This window comes from Hibiscus syriacus, unplaced genomic scaffold, assembly GCF_006381635.1.
Source record: "Hibiscus syriacus cultivar Baekdansim isolate YM2019G1 unplaced genomic scaffold, ASM638163v2 tig00110858_pilon, whole genome shotgun sequence".
Lineage (NCBI taxonomy): Eukaryota > Viridiplantae > Streptophyta > Magnoliopsida > Malvales > Malvaceae > Hibiscus > Hibiscus syriacus.
The window spans coordinates 719,175-735,765 of NW_024062890.1; the positions used below are offsets into that span (position 1 = coordinate 719,175).

The 16,591-nt window shown below is 34.3% G+C and overlaps 3 protein-coding genes and 1 non-coding gene across 4 annotated transcripts; 2 read left to right on the top strand and 2 right to left on the bottom strand.

The window, feature by feature from the left end:
* Positions 1-405: 405 nt before the first annotated feature.
* On the bottom strand, positions 406-5,343 carry LOC120143591 (phosphatidylinositol/phosphatidylcholine transfer protein SFH9-like). Its single transcript, XM_039157894.1, has 10 exons — positions 5,339-5,343; positions 4,611-4,769; positions 3,341-3,440; positions 2,601-2,867; positions 2,450-2,527; positions 2,241-2,342; positions 1,135-1,190; positions 943-1,042; positions 702-791; positions 406-588 (listed from the first exon to the last, which is right to left on the bottom strand). The coding sequence occupies exons 1-8, from the start codon at positions 5,341-5,343 to the stop codon at positions 988-990; spliced, it is 822 nt and encodes a 273-aa protein (XP_039013825.1). The 3' UTR covers positions 406-588; positions 702-791; positions 943-987.
* A 1,005-nt stretch (positions 5,344-6,348) lies between these two features.
* On the top strand, positions 6,349-6,430 carry TRNAS-UGA. The gene has a single exon. It is a non-coding gene; the product is annotated as a tRNA-Ser (tRNA).
* Positions 6,431-9,888: 3,458 nt separating this feature from the next.
* Positions 9,889-11,718, top strand: LOC120143494 (cytochrome b5-like). The gene is made up of 3 exons (XM_039157801.1): positions 9,889-10,043; positions 11,075-11,141; positions 11,260-11,718. The coding sequence occupies exons 1-3, from the start codon at positions 9,957-9,959 to the stop codon at positions 11,511-11,513; spliced, it is 408 nt and encodes a 135-aa protein (XP_039013732.1). The 5' UTR covers positions 9,889-9,956; the 3' UTR covers positions 11,514-11,718.
* Positions 11,719-13,295: 1,577 nt separating this feature from the next.
* On the bottom strand, positions 13,296-16,433 carry LOC120143493 (BTB/POZ domain-containing protein At5g48800-like). Its single transcript, XM_039157800.1, has 4 exons — positions 16,157-16,433; positions 15,592-15,658; positions 14,091-15,257; positions 13,296-13,995 (listed from the first exon to the last, which is right to left on the bottom strand). The coding sequence occupies exons 1-4, from the start codon at positions 16,231-16,233 to the stop codon at positions 13,459-13,461; spliced, it is 1,848 nt and encodes a 615-aa protein (XP_039013731.1). The 5' UTR covers positions 16,234-16,433; the 3' UTR covers positions 13,296-13,458.
* Between the last annotated feature and the right edge of the window lie 158 nt (positions 16,434-16,591).

A 16,591-nucleotide genomic window follows, 5' to 3' on the forward strand; every position in this document is an offset into this window, starting at 1 on the left:
GCCAAAGAAACAAAACACGACTACCACCTTTCATGTATTAGTAGTGTGGACCGGACATAACTTTTCCTGCACCTTCCCAAGATTGTTTTTTGTTACTAATTATGCTTTAATGACCCTATTCTTGTCCAAATGATGGTATTTACTATATATAGTTGTAACAACTATAATAAGACATGTTAGAAAACTACCAAAACATGCACTGATGCCAAGTTGAATGGTATGATGATATAAATCAACAACCGAAGCATTAATATGATGTTCAATTAAGATCACTAAGTAATTACTCACTTGTTGACCCAGCTCCAATTCTTGCAACGTTCTTTGGTTTGCTAATACCATGCATAGAGTCATGATCACACATCCTTTCCTGGCAGAAGGATCTGTAAATCATAAATAATATTTTTGCAAATAGCACAAAAAGAAACAAGGATTATAAAGTCAAATGAAAAAAATTCATAACCATGCTTAGAAGAGAAGTTAGAAAGATGGGGCAGAGATAATTATTTCATCAGAGTGTGACACTAACTGCATGAAATCTATTGTGTCTGGCCTCGCATCAGAAGCATAAGATATTTTAATACTTGCAACCTACCAAAACAACCACTTAATAGGGGACATGATGCCTAGCTACATAATGATAAACTGCCAGCAGACAGAGAGAACTGGATTAAATATAGAAGGTCGTGACTAGTGAAAGGAACCTTAGTAGACAAAAGCTTGACTTCCAAATTATCATTCTCAGAAGAGCTTTTTGTTTCCTTCAAGTACAAGGCATTTCCTGAGTGTACCAACTGCAAGTAGAATACAGGAAATGAATTTTAGCTTACGGCATAAAAGAATAATTATGGCATTTCTCAGACATAATGTCTGAACAGAGAGGAGTGATACAAAATGCTACAATTAGTTATTCATTTTCCTTTTGAATACTGTCAGGGATCCTACCTTCATTATTTCTGGGTCATTCTAGGGTCCCTTATCAGATCCAAATCAACCACCATCATTAGGGCATGAGCAAATTCCACCAAGAAACTCTGGCAATTGGGTGTTTGGGAGATTTTCCTTAAACAAGTCTAGTTAGAAAAGTTCAAACGCAAGCAGTAAGATATTTCACTAGTAATACAAAAAAAATACAACCTTGGATCAATAATCTCCAAGTCCAATAATTCGTTATGGAATCTGTTCCCGAGAACCTGTAAGATCAAAGAATACTCATTGATTAGTTGAAACCATAGTCACATGGATCGCGGTACGCTCCGGTACGGGAACGTGGAACGGGATCGTAATTCGCTAGGTCCCTAAAATTCGGTACGAGAGGGTAGACTTATTTCGGATCGCTCTGGTACAATGTACCAATTTCTTAGATAGAGATCAATTATAGAAGAAATTTAGAAATGCATGTTTTGTTTGCCTTATTTTATTTAATTTGAATTTGAGGTTTATCAACTGAACTGCTCAATTTTGTTTGTAGTTAGGAGCTGGACTGAGCATTCTTATCTCGAAAAGTAAAAGGATTAATCTCTAAATTTGAGTAGACTAGAGGATCTAAACTCAAAATTAGACCAAAACTATATGAAATATATTTTATATAAAAACCAGGCTCTTCCCACTTCCATTTTCAATTTTACATCTCTTATTTTGTCGTCTCTCTCTTTCTCTAAATCCCTTCATTTATCCTTTCTGGTTTCTTCTCTCCAAAATCGAAGATGCGTGAGATCCTTCACACTCAAGGTGGCTAGTGCGACAACCAAATCGGAACCAAGTTTTGGGAGGTTGTTTGTGCCGAGCACGGTATAGATCCAACCGGTCGTTACCAATGAGACCAAGATCTTCAACTCGAGAGAATCAATGTCTACTACAACGATGATGGGCTCTTCCAGCTCCGGTGAAGCCACGATAACACCTAAGGTAAGGCTCTTCAACTCACTGTTTTTTTTTTCTGGTTTCCCCAAATGGTTTCCTCTCTCCCTCTTCTTCTCCTCTGATTTTCTCTCTCAAACCCCCAATCCCTTTATTTTTCTGATTGCATCTCCTCTTATCCCTGCTGCAAAATTACGAAGTACCGAATCGCAATTTTGAGACGATCCGAACGCGATCGTACCGCGTTTTGGATCACAACGTTCAGTACGTAGATCGTGGACTATTGAGCGATTTATGTAACTATGGTTGAAACCCAGTCTTCAAAACAAAAGCATGCATCAATACACATTTCTTTGTGATCAAACATTTCAATATTATTGTACATGAATCTTTGCAGTAGTATTTGGATCAAGAAAGCCTTTTGCTGTGCTCCACAGTAGTTTGAATCCACTTCCAGCATTAACTATGTACATTTGATGTAAAGTCTGTGGAGAGAATGCAGATGTAAGAACAATAGAGGAATTCATACATAAAAAACTCATACACACGCACATATATATATTTAATCACCTTAATGAAACAATTAAGATACCTCAGGATAGTTGTCACCATCAATTTTCTGTATGTGCATCAAGAGATCATGTGCAACCTTGCCAAAACTCACCCAGTTCTGCATAAGAAGGAAATAATGTGAAACATGATACGGGATTAAATGCATATGATTTGTCATTTTTAATACTAACCAAACCCTGGACATCTAATATTGTTATCGTACGATCTATGTGCCTCTGAGCAGCAATAGAACAGGCAGGAAACTTCTCCAAAAAAGCCTTCTCAAATCCCTGCACATGATATTTTAAAAATCTTTCAACTGTAGTGATCTTCATCAGTTTGACAGGGTCAGTTTTACCAATTCTTTCAATATAAACAGGGTGACCCTGTTTGTCCACACCATGGTAACCATGGGGGTAACACTGCTGAACTTCTTCATACTCATCATACACAAAATCCTCCATGTGCATCATAGCACGTGTTAAAACTATGAAAGAAACTACTACAAACAAAAAAGACAGACAGCACATCCTTCATAAACAACAAGATAGAAAAAGATGCTATCTAATTCATCTAATCGTGAAGTGCAGTAAAAATTCAAATAATCCAATTTTAAAGATGATAAGAGGAGCACTTTTACCTGTACAATAGTATCTACTCCATACTCTTTCCTCCAGTTCAGCATATCTTCCCACATCTGCATGGTTTCATCAAGGTCAAACTTCCTTGCTTTCAGAAACCTGCAAAAAACAAATTCCACATTTTTTAAATGAATGAACATAGCTGAAAACTACTACAAACAAAAAGGACAGACAGCACATCCTTCATAAACAACAAGATAGACAAAGATGCTATCTAATTCATCTAATCGTGAAGTGCAGTAAAAATTCAAATAATCCAATTTTAAAGATGATAAGAGGAGCACTTTTACCTGTACAATAGTATCTACTCCATACTCTTTCCTCCAGTTCAGCATATCTTCCCACATCTGCATGGTTTCATCAAGGTCAAACTTCCTTGCTTTCAAAAACCTGCAAAAAACAAATTCCACATTTTTTAAATGAATGAACATAGCTGAATGGAGGCTCTTGAACGTAGGACTTTTATTTTTTTGTTTTGTTTTGTTTTTGTTTTTTTGTGGGGGGGGGGGGGAGTTATAAGTTGGAATAAGTATTTTTTTCCCAAAAATATAATTTAAAGTGGAGCTCAGTTTCCACTTCCATGTCTACTGGTTATGAAAGTCTACTCAAGTGTTGAGTGGGGGGTGCAGACTTCAGTTATATCATGCATCACTGCAAGCCGGCAGACGTATTTGCATTATACACAATGTCCAAAGGTTCAAACCTTAGTTTTATTAGAACGAGTCTACTCATAGATCCTCTGAATTAGACAGTAGATTTTTAAATAATTCATTTGTATAGAGAGATGCAACCCTTAAATACTTGCTCCTAAAAATTTGATATGAAAAATAGTACACGGCCCAAAACTCAATAAAGGGAGCAGTTGCAGTTCAATAAATGAGTAAACTGAAGATGGTTTGATATGTTACCCCATGCTACCACCATTCTAAGCAGACAAGAAACATTTCTTACATACGTTATGCTTAAATAGACAATCCAAATATTGCTTTCTAGATTGCTTATGCTGAAAGTGTTAAGTGGAGTTATTCGCTTTGGGTTTCTGTCTTCTTATATTTAGTTGAGCCCTTCATATATTGTTTTTAGTTTACATCTGACATGGTATAAGAGCAAGCCTAACCCTATGTATAGACTGTAAGGCTCTATTAAGCTATAGGTTTGGGGACTGTTAAATGGTATTATCACTCATCTAAAAGGTCCTGGGAATTCTTAAGGGTCTTATAATCAAGTTGGACCCTCCACATATTGGCAACTAATTTTGGTTGGATGCTTAACAAAAGTAATTAGAAATCACTAAGGAAATGCAAGAAGATTTCGAAATTTAGAGAACTGGAAACTCTTGTTTTAAGTAATTAAAATATATAAATTCTTCTTAAAGTCAATTGATAGGCGCATTATTCAATCAGTATGACATCATTCAAGCTATCTTTGGGAATTTCAAAACAGCACAAGTTTGGTTTAATGGAATGATCTCGTCTCTTATCAACATGGTAAATGCTAAGTGGCCACACAAATGAATTAACATAACTTTCTTCTAAAAACTGCAATACAAAGTCTGTTTACCTTAACAAAGTGTGGTAATCATCATAATGTGGAGAAAGCTGATCCTTTGCAAGCAACGCCTGACGATAAGCTCTGACCGCTTTTTCCTCCTCCACATCCCTTACATCCTCGATGGAAATTGCAGTGTATTTGCAATCAGGGACGCGTCTGCTACGTTTCCTTTACGGTATATGTCAACTTGAAAATTTTAGGTTTCTTAAAGGAAATAACATTTCATGTCAGCATTTTTAACCATAATTAACGAAAGTGATCGTAATGAAAATGAATTAAAAGTTTAATGATTCTAATATAACTTTTAAAAGTTTAATGACTAAGATGAAAGTACCCTAAAAGTTTAGTGACTACCAGTGTGATTTAGATTATATTTTTCATTGTAATGTAGAATTCAAAACACTATATTAATAGCCAAGCAGAGCTTCTTACGTGTTTTGAAAATTTACTTAATTAAAAAGAGAAAATATTTAAAATTATAATAATTTTAAAATTAAATATATAACTAGAATAGCTTCTTACAACCATTAATACAATAAATTAATCATTCGAGATCATTCAAGGACCATATAAGGTAAAATTTAAATTCATCCAAGAAACTCGAACAAACTACATATACAAACAAATCTATCTGCATCGACAAATGAATCACAAAATGAGATTAAACTACTAAAAGATCACCGAAAACTGAAAAATTAGAATTGAACGTCGTGAGAAAACTATCTACGAACACAAACCGCATTCCCAAATTCAATCCAAGAGTCCAAAGCAGGGAAGATCAACGAGATAACAAATAAGTTTAATATTGATCAATCGATGTGATATCAAATCTAACCCTGAAAAGTGTTCAAATGATCGAAAACGTGTCATGAAGGTAGAAGAAAACATATCATAAATGTAGAGAAAATGTGTTATAAAGATAGAATTATTAGAAACTAAAAAAATAAAAATTTAAATAAGAAATAAGGAATACATACAGCGTAAAAAAAGTTAGGTTTACAATAACAAGAGAGCAACGCCAATAATGTATGTGGTCATAACTCAGTTGTTTAATTAATAGGATGCCAACCTTAAATCACAGCAAAGCCAACCCCTTTCAACTCCACAATAATAATATAGCATTTATTTGCATACCTAAACGAACTACCGGTAAACAGACGAAAAGTTTATTTATTTATTAAATGAACGAACATAAATAAAATTTTATGTTCGCTTAATTAAATGAACGAACATGAACAAATGGTTCGTTCGTTCATTTACATTCGTGAACATATTGTAACTCATTCTTTTATGTTCGATAATCTGTTTGTTTATATTTGTTTACGTTCGATTATTCATTTGTTTAATTAAATTTATATTTATTTTCATTTTTCTATATTCTTCTAATAATTTTTGCTTGATTTAACATAAAGTTACATTTTATGTTCGTTTATCATTTTAACGAACGAATATGAATATTATATTTCTTAATGAACGAACAAAGAAAAAATTATGTTCATTTAATTATTCATATTCATTTGTTTTTTCAATTAAAGTTAAACTAGCAAACATGAACATATCATTATTCGTATTTGTTTGATTCGTTTACATGTATACTTCCATAGGCTGCCCCTTCGGCCTAACCCTATGCACTCCAACGCGTGATCTAATTGGCTTTGGCTTCTTTTCATGTTAGACCGACCGTAAGAACTGTAATTTCATCAATTTTAATTAGTTAAATTTAATAACTTAGCGTAACAAACAGATGGTCGATATGTCCGAGTGGTTAAGGAGACAGACTTGAAATCTGTTGGGCTACGCCCGCGCAGGTTCGAACCCTGCTGTCGACGGTTTTTATTTCGTTTCCCTCCAAATTCTACTACTTTATTGACTATGAAAATCCTAATCATCTATTTAATTTAAGTATATTTTCTGGTTAAGATTTGATCCTCTAAGAACGTGTTGAATCAATTTTTTTTTAGAAAATCTCCTTTTTATGGTGTTTGATTTACAATCACTAAACGATCCAATTTACATTAGAATAATATGACCGTTGAGTGGTGACAATTTCATTTTTATTTATCATAAAATAATAAATTAATTAAACTAAAATCAATTTAATTAACCAAAACAATCATATTTAAAAGATGACATCTAAGAAATTAAAAATTATACTCAATATAATCGATAAAAAAAGAGGTTAAACAATATTAAAAGTATCGAAACTCCTATACTCAGTAGCGATACTTATTGTAGATGTATGGAAATTATTAATACTGATACTTAATGTATATATATATTGATACGTATTCAAGAAAATTATTAATACCCGGTATCGATATTTTAGAATTTTAGATTTTTTATAACTGTTATCAAGACTTTAGCATTTGAAAAGTTGATGAATGTTAAAATATCGATAATTGATATTTGATGTGTCGAGATTTTTGAAAAAGTTGATGAACTCCCCCCACATCAACCTACAAGTATCGATACTTTCGAATTTAAAAAATATTTCAAACGGTTAAGTTATAAATATTTTATCGTTTACATTATTATTATACATTTAAACAAATCGATAATTAGTTTAACGTAATAGGTTGCGCCTATTTTATTTTACCGTTTATAATATTATTATACCTTTAAACAAATCGGTCGCTAGTTTAACGTAATAGATTACGTCTATTTTATTTTATCATTTATATTATTATTATACCTTTAAACAAACCGGTAGATAATTTAACGTAATAGGTTGCAATTTTTTTATTTTAACTGATTAAGTTGTAAATATTTTACCGTTTACATTATTATTATACCTTTAAACAAACTGGTAGCTAGTTTAACGTAATAGGTTGCACCTATTTTATTTGACCATTTATATTATTATTATACCTTTAAACAAACTGGTAGATAGTTTAATGTAATATATTACGTCTATTTTATTTTAACCGGTTAAGTTGTAATTATTATTAGACTATCAATACTTTTACAACGATATTTTAATGAAATTTTTTAAATAAGTAACTTTCGATATTAACTTTAACAATTTTTTTAAATAAAAAAATATCGATATTTTAATTTCAATAACTTTCTCAAATGTTAAAGTACAAACATAATAGAAAAAAATATCAATATTTTACCATTCATCAAATGTTAAAATATTGACTATCATATCGTAGTATCAATATTTATTTAAAAAATTGATACTTTATAGTCTTCTCTTTTTTTATTTTTTTTAAAATTCGAAAGTATTGATATTTGTAGAAAAATATTAAAATTTTATAACATTCTCATTTTCAATATTTTTCTAAAATTTGAAAGTGTCAATATTTGTAGAAAACTATTAATACTTTACAACCTTCTCATTTTTAATTTTTTTAAATTTGAAAGTATCTATTATCGTAGAAAAGTATCAATATTTATCGATAAGATAAATTTACCAGTTACACAATTATAATTAATATATTAGGCATAAGCCAATATTTATAATCGTGCTAAACCGATTTTGTTAAGATTATTTTGAGATTTTCGATTGTGATGTTTTTTTACTTTATATTAATATGTATTTCCTTAAACAATTCCTAAAAATTGCAAAGCGCTTTGAAAAGTCAAAACAAAACCTCGGCCTTGGTGAGTTGGTTGTTCATTGGTTGGTTTCTAATCGAATGGTCATTCAACCATCTTACACTGCCCCTCAGCTCCCCCCCTCCACACCCCCAAACAAAACATTTAAGTGGAGTTTTGTTCGTTAAAATGTTTAAGAGAGAATTAGAATCTGAATCTGAAACTTATATGGTTGGTAAGAAATTGAATTAGAATCTAATTTCATATTCTGTTTGGTTCCTAATCATGTCAGATTAATTGGATTTCAATAATGTAAAATGACAGAATTGTCCTTCTTGGTTTTTTGGTCCACCCGACCCAAGAACAAGGGAACCTCCACCCTCCACCCGACCCAACCCGAATATATAAATTAGAAATCCGACCCGAAATAATAAAAAAATTATTTTTATTCAATAAAAACAGTGACTTAATTGGGAAAAAAATTATATATAGAGGGGTATTATTGTAATTATTCCTAAATATATAAGGTAAAATATATTATTCATCACTCAATTATTTTTTACTCTTATTTTAGTTACTATAATTTAATTTTTTTAATTTAATTATTGAAAATTTGAATTATTCATGTTTTGATCACTCCATTAAATAATTAATAGCGCTATAACATGATAACCTATACGAAAATGATATAGTTTTAAATCTATACATAAAACCAAATTTAATTTAAAACGACATAATTTTAATTATATATAAAAATCTATTTTTCTCTCATTTCTTCTTTCTTTATTCTTCCTCATTTCCTTTTTACTCTCTCAACCTAAACCAACTCATAATTTGATTATATTGGTCGTCATTGTGATCACCGTCATCGAAGGTTGATAAGTCTCAAAATAACCTACTAAACTTGCTTGACCCTTATGAACGTGAATTCATTGTCCGCTTAGTCAATGACTAACCCAAACTCCACAAGTCTAACATTGATACCATCATTATCGCACATCGTCATGATCCAACAACCATTCACGTTGATATTAGTGCCGAAAGAAAACTCACTCCCTTTCATCGTCCGATTGTTCTCTAATTTGGGGTAGTCGGTTGGGGTTTATGCCCCTTTCACCAAACAATAAAAAATCATACACTTAAAATAATTTATTGGAAACTCATTCCCTTTTACATGTTTTCGTACTTCCGTCAGTTGTGGCCGTCATCAGTAGGCTTATCAACAATAAATGAAGTAGGTTGGGATCCATGATCAAATTGACATGAATTTGATTATTGGTTCATAATAGAAGTTGAATCGTGTCATCTGATAGTACATTATCACACTGTCAATCGATGTTAAGGATGCAACAAGTGTAATATCTCAAATGTGTCTGTGCGGTGAATTACGTTATCACTTGCAGGTGTATCATTTCAAAGGTCGGTGAAGGTTAAGAGTGGTCAATTGAGTTTTGCGTCGGGAATTAGGTTTTAAAGATTTTAGTTTTATTTTTGTCTTTTTTTAAAAAATCTTATTTGGCACTAAATATTATGTTAAAATAAAAAATAATAAAATTATCCATGTCTTTAAAGATTTTATAATTTAAGCGGAAGAGTGGCTAAAACAAGAATAATTTAAAAGTTTAATAATTTTTTTGAAAAAATTTAAACTTTAATAATTGAAATAGGAGTGAAAAGATAGTTAAGTTATGAAGGGTGTAATTTAACCAAACAATTATGGCGTTGACCTTACATGCCAACCTCACTCTCTCACTCAGTTTAATCAATTCTTCGCTGTTCTTCTTCCTCAATCAAACAAAGAAACAGGGCAAGAATATGGGTGGAGACGGAAAGCTCTATACTTTGGCGGAGGTTTCCCAACACAACCATGATAAAGACTGTTGGCTTGTAATTGAGGGCAAGGTACGGCTTTCTTGTCTTTCTTCTTTTGTTGGTACAGATTTCTTGGGTGATCCAGTTCAGTCTGCGGTTGTCTTTTCTTTTTTAAAGGAAAAATCCTGAAGTTGGGTGTTTTGGTTTATTTCTGAAGTTGCAAATTTTGTCTTTTTTTTCTGGCGTTCTTGGATTTATTTTCTTGTCTGTTCGTTTTTTGTTTATTTTGGTTCTGATGGTGAGAAAATTTTGAATTCCCGAGGATGGATGTCTTAGAGAGAGGCTGACAGCTTATATCAGGATACTTAAATACTCCATCTTTCCTATATAAAAAAAGATTGCTGAATCTGAAATTGCTGGGTTGATAACATAGATTGGTTCAATATAAATCTTCAGTTTCAAGGTCAATCTTTTGATTGGATCGTACATATTCACTTGTGATCCTTATGATTGCTAAAGCTGGATGCAAGTATAGACCCTCTGCCTCTCTGTTCCCTGGATTTCTTAATTATTATCTTAATCTGGCTTGATGGCTTAACAATTGTTTTTCTGCTTTGTTGCCCTTAGATTTAGTATTACCCTTGAATGAATCCTGGCATCCTGCATGATGGACTTTGCACAATGTATTCTCTTGTTAGTTTGTACCAAGGTTCATTAAGAGAGATATGCTGTTATGTGTATTTGGTATCATATTCCCTGCATTTGTAGATAGCTGTCTTTCGGATGAGAGCGACTTTAATCAGTAATATTATTCTGTCTTTCGGATGAGAGTGACTTTAATAAGTAATATTATCATCATTTTAAAAAAAATCTTTGGAAATTTTCATGAACTTTTGTTGTGGTTTCTTTCATGAATCTCAAGAGGGTGTTAAGTAACCAAAAAATTTTATGCCTTTGAAGCCGGTTTGATCTTCTTGTCACAAAAAGCAAGGTTTGGATTTAGATATCAGTCTTCCCATTGATTTGGTCGCCGAATTCTACTCTAGAGGCCTAACTACTTATATTTCTTCTTTCTATTTGGCACCATTTTAGTCCCCTAAAAGTTCCTTATGTTTGAACAGGTTTACAATGTGACTAAATTCTTGGAGGATCATCCTGGTGGTGATGAGGTCTTATTGTCTGCAACAGGTTAACAAATCTCTCCAAAATTTCCACTTATTTTGTATGATTCAATGTGGGAATTGCTGTGGAAAATGTTGAAAAGAATGTTAATAACCTTGGTTTGATGTTTGGCTGAGCCTGGCAGGGAAAGATGCAAGTGATGATTTTGAGGATGTTGGTCATAGTAGCAGTGCTCGAGCGATGATGGACGAGTTTTATGTGGGTGACATCGATACATCAACCATCCCAACTAAGACCAAGTACTCCCCACCCAAGCAGCCACACTACGAGCAGGACAAGACCTCAGATTTTGTTATCAAGCTTCTCCAATTCCTCGTTCCCTTGCTGATCTTGGGATTGGCCTTTGGCGTCCGTTTCTATACCAAATCACCCGCTTAATCATCGAGAGTGCAACCTAAGATCGAAAGAAAAAGAACTTCACAATATGATTATGTTAATTAAAAGTTTGTTTGGAATTGTCACATATTATGGGATGGTCGAACTTCGATATTACAATATTTGCTCGTGCCCCATTTTCTCTGTAATATCTACCCCTGTTCTCCTTGGCCTGTATTTGGTAAAACTACCATTTCTTTCTGGTTTGGTAACCTTTAAGGTCTCCCTCTCCAATAATGTTATGTACTTCAGTCCATTGATTTATGAGCTAAATTCAGGTCAAAATGCTACTCGTGGATGCCTAAAAAGTACTAATGGTTCCCTTCAAAATCATCGATATTGAATCAAATGAAGTATGAAATTACATTCCAAAAGTTGAATACCAAGAAAATTAATGCACAAATTCATAAACAACTTATTGATTCTTGAGGCACCAACCGAGTAAATACTTTACTAGTTCAAAGCGGTAGTCTTTGATTTGACGAGATGATTATTCCAAAGGCCAACTCTTTTCTAGGTGTGAAGAATATAAAAGTAGCAAAATTTCTCTTTTACTGAATCTGGTTTCCAAGGAACGACATGGTTAATCAGACAAAGTAAGCTTGATTGATACTACAAGGCAAAGTATTTCCCTTAGATGTTCACGCATCTTTATCCGTTTATAGATCATGGTGTACAAACAAACAAACACCATGTCAAATTCTTAGTAACTAGATTTCTCCTCTCCTAAGTACCTTCATTGTTTTCATCGCCATTTAGATTCTAGTCGCCATATGACAGTATAAGAAGTAAGAACAAACAAGGGCGTGCAGTGTATTCCCTCTCCCTTGCCATTTTTGTTTTCGAGTTTTTGTAGTTGATGAAGAGAAAAACATGAGGGCCATAGAAGCAAAAAAAGGTGTACTGAAATTGGTCCATCCGGGACGACATGTAGAGACTCACACTGACCCTATTATCGCTTCAGAGGTGTTGAAGAGGAACCCCAGACACTGTGTTACTCGACCGGATGTGTTCGAGTATCCATGGATCGTTGTTAGACCTGAGTCTGTGTTGAAACTAGGGAGAGTCTTTTACATTGTTCCTAACCTTACAATCTATAAACTAATAAAACAGACAGGATACAACATCCAAGCTTCCTTGGAGCAAAAGAAACCACCCATAAGTTACGTTCACTGGCAACTGCTCGAATTGGACTCGCCGAGTAAGTCGTCTGCTGGGACAACACCAATGCACCAAGACCATTGCCAATCAGACTGGAAACAATTTCAAGCTAGTTGTGAAGACGGAAGTCTCCAGGAGCAAGCTTCCGGTGACAGATTCAGTCGGTCTACACAGTTTGAATCCCTTGCTGATACGATGGTCAAGTTCTGGAACAGTTACAAAGAGTTTAAAGAGATTTCAGTAACAGGTTATACATCTGAAACTGAATCTGTGGGTAAAAAGCAGAACTTGTTTCAAGCTTCAGGGAATGACTGTGAGAAACAGATTGCTACGATTTTGAAACCTTGCTCAAGGAAACATGACAGTGATAGAAAGTTGCTTCATCTGAAAGTTTCCTTTTCCTTGTCTACTAATTATGAGGAAAGGAGAAGAAAAGTTGCATTGTCTAGAGCAGAATTTCCAGGTCTTTTTACTTATTGAACTTTGTAGATCAATGGGTTTCTCCAAGAATAATAAAAGTAAAACCCCAAAAATCTTATAAAATTTTGTTCAATGTAGCTTGCTTTACCCTTGATTATGATACTGTGTGTTTATTCAATATATCCTTAGGAACTTGAGGACTCATTACACAAAAAATAAAAAAGCTGCTGAAAACTCATAGAGGTAACTCAAACATCACAACTCATATACAATGTGGCCAAAAGAAGAGAAAAGTGAAAAAAACATTGACATAAAAGGTTACCAAAATCATGGCCTTAACAGATACAGGCATGCCATTTTAAATTGCCTAATCGGTGCTTGCACATGTCCTCTCAATCACCTTCGAATCCGTTCTGTAGGATTGCCTCGAGGGTGAACTTGATCCTCTCGAAGAGCTATGTCCAAAGAAGCTCAGTTTACCAATTTTCTTTGAGAAGGAACTCATAAACTTACGAGAACTAGACTTCGACATATCTCTCTTCATACAAACATGTTCTTTATCTAGATCATTTAATCTCATCCGCATCCGAGCAAGTTCGAGTTTTAGTTCCCGGTTTTCTCGCCTTAAAGATGCATAGTTGTCTTTCGGAGACATTGCTGCACCGAGTGCACCACTGCTGATCCGCCAGGATTGGTGATGCACTGGCTTGTGGTCATCGTCGGCATAAGAGCAGCTCAAAGCGTTTCGCAGCCTTAATTGCTCGAAATAAAGAACTTGGACTATAGATTGGAGGGGAAGTCGTTCGTTTTGTGCAGCATGTGCACCGGCTTCTTGTGAAAGCTTTTGGAAATCAATCAGTTTGCTGAGCTTCTTCTTGTCTGCATCTGGTAAACCTTGATGAGCCTGAAAAAATCATTCATTAGAAACTTTATCAAGAAGTTTGGTGCAAATGGAAAACGAATCAGGCGTTAAAAACATGAAGATATTAGCATACATACCTTCAGGTAAATATCAATGGCTCGATATAGCCCATCGTGGATCGTACGGGCGTGTGTAGGTAAAGTCCCTGCAATGGCCATGAGCTTGGCAAGCTTGAGGTTTGCATCAGGAGCAATTTCTGCAAGATAATTATCCACTAGCTTCGAAACTTTAAATAATGCACTTTGAGACGGTGAATGATGACTATCCGATTTGAAAACAGATGCATCATCCATATCATCTTCACTATCATCTTGCTGAGAAAAATTTACCAGTATTCTTTGTACTGTATCAACATCGAATAAGGTGTCATTCGCATGCCGAAAAGACGGGATCAGAAGGTCATCAAGAGTTGCAATATCCAACTGGGAACCAATCCTCCGCTCTAGATCAAGCCTACAAGCAATACTACAATCAAGCATCACTGCACTTCTAAGAAGTCTGAAAAGGAAACTAATAGGAACAGCAAGTTTCTCGACAGGTAAAAGGCTAATGATCGTCTCAACCACCAGACATTCGTGCTCGGTCGAAAGGAAATCAACTTTTGTCTGTCCGGATGGATTCCACAAACTGGATTTCTTGGTCAGCTCCTTCTGTGCATAGTTTATGAGCGATGCACCGATACTCTCCGGACGGACACCGTGACATTTCATGGCTGTCATGACTCTTTGATACAAATCAATCCTAATAACAGAAAGATCTTCTATCCACCAGTCTTCCTCACATTTGGCCTTCCTGTTCATATGAAGTCTCCCTGAACTACTGTATTCTAAGCGCGAGAAGCTCGATGCTATTTGCTCTGCGCAAGCCTTTGAAGCTATGGCATCAATGCAACGGCTAACTATTCTCAGCTCATCCGCAAGAGGGAGTAGGAGTTCACATTGTTGTAACACTTCAACACACATCTCCAGGTTCTTGCAAACGATACTCTCGAGATACTCTTCGGCTCGCGAGCTGAGATTATCATTCGAAAACTCCTCGGTCATTTCAAGGTACTCGGAGACACAACAGAGCTGAGCCACATTTGAAGATGTAATTGCAAAGTTAATTCCATAACAGAACTTAGCTGCCAACTCGAATGTCTCAGCACCACCAGGTAAATTCAGAAGCTCCACCCTCGAGAAATCAGATTCCTTATGTTCCGCAACTAACTTCCTGATCCGTCCACTCCGAGAGACAAGAGGAAACTGCAGATAACAACCACAATTATCAGCGCGAATCTGCACATGAAAAAACATGCCATTTCACTTCAATGGCAACCTTAGCCTAATGTTTAACATATTGAAGAACATATCAGGCCAAGCAATTCATGGCACAGTATTTAGACAAAAGATCGTCATTCAGAAACAGGAAAATAAGTGAGAAAAACAATTTTCAGATCAGTAGAAGGCTAAGAACATTTTTCCCTAATGCTTTAGTTACACTGCTGGAAAATTTAAAGTAAATAGCTAACTATAAAATTCAATTTAAATCAAAATAAAATACATTGAATAAATTTTGAGAAGTAAAGCACCAAATTACCTTGTGTAGAGAAAAACTCCCTCCATTTACTTCTATTGTGATATCACTTTTAACATCCCGGAAAATCCTACAACAAAAGAAGCAGCACTTTGAATATGCAGGGAAGAAAAAAAGGAAGAGATCATCTATGAATATCCCCATGTAACTTTTCACATTTCAATGGTAAAAGAAAATATCAACGTCCAAGTCATGGTAACTGAGGGACTGAAACACAAACAAAGACAAAATCATAGTCCCCAAAGAAAGGAATGATCATGAAATAGCTGGAAGCATAGTAATTCTTTACATAAAAAACGAGCAGAGCAAATATTCTAAGTGAAAACTTACTTATTTCAAAGCATCAACCAGACAAGATACGTGAGAGAAAAACCATGTAACATAAAAAGCAACAAAAGAGCATGTTCATTGAGAAAAGAAGAGACTGAAACTTGAAGCAAACTACAATATGAAAGAGAAACAGTTGTTTAAACAAGGTGACTATCCATTTAAAAAAAGATCAAAGCTTTGAAAAAACACACATCAAACAAACCATGAACTAGTAACAATGCTAGAATGAAACATGTACCATTCATTGCAACGCTGCCTGGAATTTTTTACCAAAGACAGCTGATGACGATAATGATTCTGCTGCTGCTTGTCCATCGACAGAGACACTGAGTGAACTCGGGAGAGAGAAAAATAAACATGAAACACTAAGAAAGAGAGGAGAGAGAGGTGTGGGGTTAATTGAGAGAGACAAAGACAGAGTCCCAGTTGTAGATGTATCTCGTTGCTTAACTTCTTTGGCCATTTTTTGTCAAACTGCTGATCTTCAAACCATAGATTTCTGTTGTCCAAACCAATGGGGCTTTTTTGGTGGGTCATCCTTTTAACATCCTCCCATCTTATCTTAACAATGGCTCGCCATCTTAGTGGTAATAAGTAATATTATTTTTCTAAAGATTTAAGATTCTGAGTAATTACATATATAAAATATGTATATTTATTGTCAATTAATTAA

Coding starts and splice junctions, on each gene's coding strand:
- LOC120143494 (XM_039157801.1), top strand. CDS start 9,957: ATGGGTGGAGACGGAAAGCTCTATACTTTGGCGGAGGTTTCCCAACAC. Junction 10,044..11,074: donor GGCTTGTAATTGAGGGCAAG/GTACGGCTTTCT, acceptor ATGTTTGAACAG/GTTTACAATGTGACTAAATT. Junction 11,142..11,259: donor GGTCTTATTGTCTGCAACAG/GTTAACAAATCT, acceptor TGAGCCTGGCAG/GGAAAGATGCAAGTGATGAT.
- LOC120143591 (XM_039157894.1), bottom strand. Junction 3,441..4,610: donor GATTACCACACTTTGTTAAG/GTAAACAGACTT, acceptor TGTTTTTTGCAG/GTTTTTGAAAGCAAGGAAGT. Junction 2,528..2,600: donor TATTAGATGTCCAGGGTTTG/GTTAGTATTAAA, acceptor CTTCTTATGCAG/AACTGGGTGAGTTTTGGCAA.
- LOC120143493 (XM_039157800.1), bottom strand. CDS start 16,233: ATGGACAAGCAGCAGCAGAATCATTATCGTCATCAGCTGTCTTTGGTA. Junction 15,659..16,156: donor AGGCAGCGTTGCAATGAATG/GTACATGTTTCA, acceptor CTTTTGTTGTAG/GATTTTCCGGGATGTTAAAA. Junction 13,996..14,090: donor CCATTGATATTTACCTGAAG/GTATGTATGCTA, acceptor TGATTTTTTCAG/GCTCATCAAGGTTTACCAGA.